This window comes from Orycteropus afer, unplaced genomic scaffold (genome assembly GCF_000298275.1).
Source record: "Orycteropus afer afer isolate SDZICR_OR568_19922 unplaced genomic scaffold, OryAfe1.0 scaffold00061, whole genome shotgun sequence".
Lineage (NCBI taxonomy): Eukaryota > Metazoa > Chordata > Mammalia > Tubulidentata > Orycteropodidae > Orycteropus > Orycteropus afer.
Window position 1 is genome coordinate 11731841 of NW_006921648.1, and position 942 is coordinate 11732782.

The following is a 942-nucleotide window of genomic DNA, read 5'->3' on the forward strand; positions in this document are numbered from 1 at the left end:
GACAGCCCATTCCCAGATGGAATTATACACAGGGATGGAGGTTAGGATTTAGAACCCATATATTTTGAGGGCACAATTCAATCCATAACAGCTGGTTCTCAACTGGGGCTCGTTTTGCTTCCCAGGGGGGCCGTCTGGCAATATCTAGAGATGTTTGCATTGTTTTGACTCGGGTGTGTGTGTGCTAATGGCATCTAATGGGTAGAGGCCCAGGATGCAGCTGACTGTGCTGCAGTTTGTCAGCTAGATCTCCAACTACAAAGACCGATCTGGCCCAAAATATCAGTAACGGCAAGATTGCGAAACCCTCAGTTAGACCACACTAGACACATTCTTGATATTTGAGGACAGTTAGTTTAGCTGTGTCCTTGTGATGGTCAAACTTGAGGTGCCTAGTCTTGCTGTTTTGGAGTCCCTGGGTGGTGTAAAGGTTAAAGTGCTCCCCTGTTAACTGAAAGATTGAACGTTCAGGTCCACCCAGAAGCACCTTAGAAGAAAGGCCTGACTCCTTCCAGCTCTTAAAAACCTTTGGGAGCACAGTTCTACTCTGAGATACGTGAGGTTGCCATGAGTCGATTCCGATTAGATGGTACCTGGTTTGTCTTTCTGGTTTTAGTCTTGTTCCCTTACAGATTTTGTTAAAGAGGGGACTAATGCTAGTTGGGGACAACCATGTAATATAATGACAGAGAGTCTTGATGGAAGGCTAACCTCAAACAAAACTAATTAAGCCTTGCTTCATTTTAGGATCACAGAACAATGATATGAAAAGACAGTTTTTACTGGAGCGACTGCTGGATGCAGTGAAACAGGTAAGAGCTCTCGCTTGACTTTTGGGTCAATGATAGCGGCAAACCATGGGCATAAGCATCATGTCTGTGTGGCAGCAGGGGGACTGTTTTCATTCCCCACCCCAACTCTCTGTCTTGGAATAGTGAGGCC

The 942-nt window shown here is 45.6% G+C and overlaps 1 protein-coding gene across 1 annotated transcript in view; it reads left to right on the forward strand.

The window, feature by feature from the left end:
• The window catches only part of SNX29 (sorting nexin 29), a 681105-nt gene that overhangs the window by 37987 nt on the left and 642176 nt on the right, over positions 1-942 (forward strand). Inside the window, exon 4 of the mRNA XM_007939635.2 lies at positions 732-812. Coding sequence (XP_007937826.2) covers positions 732-812 — 81 coding nt within the window. The remainder of the gene's footprint in view (positions 1-731; positions 813-942) is intronic.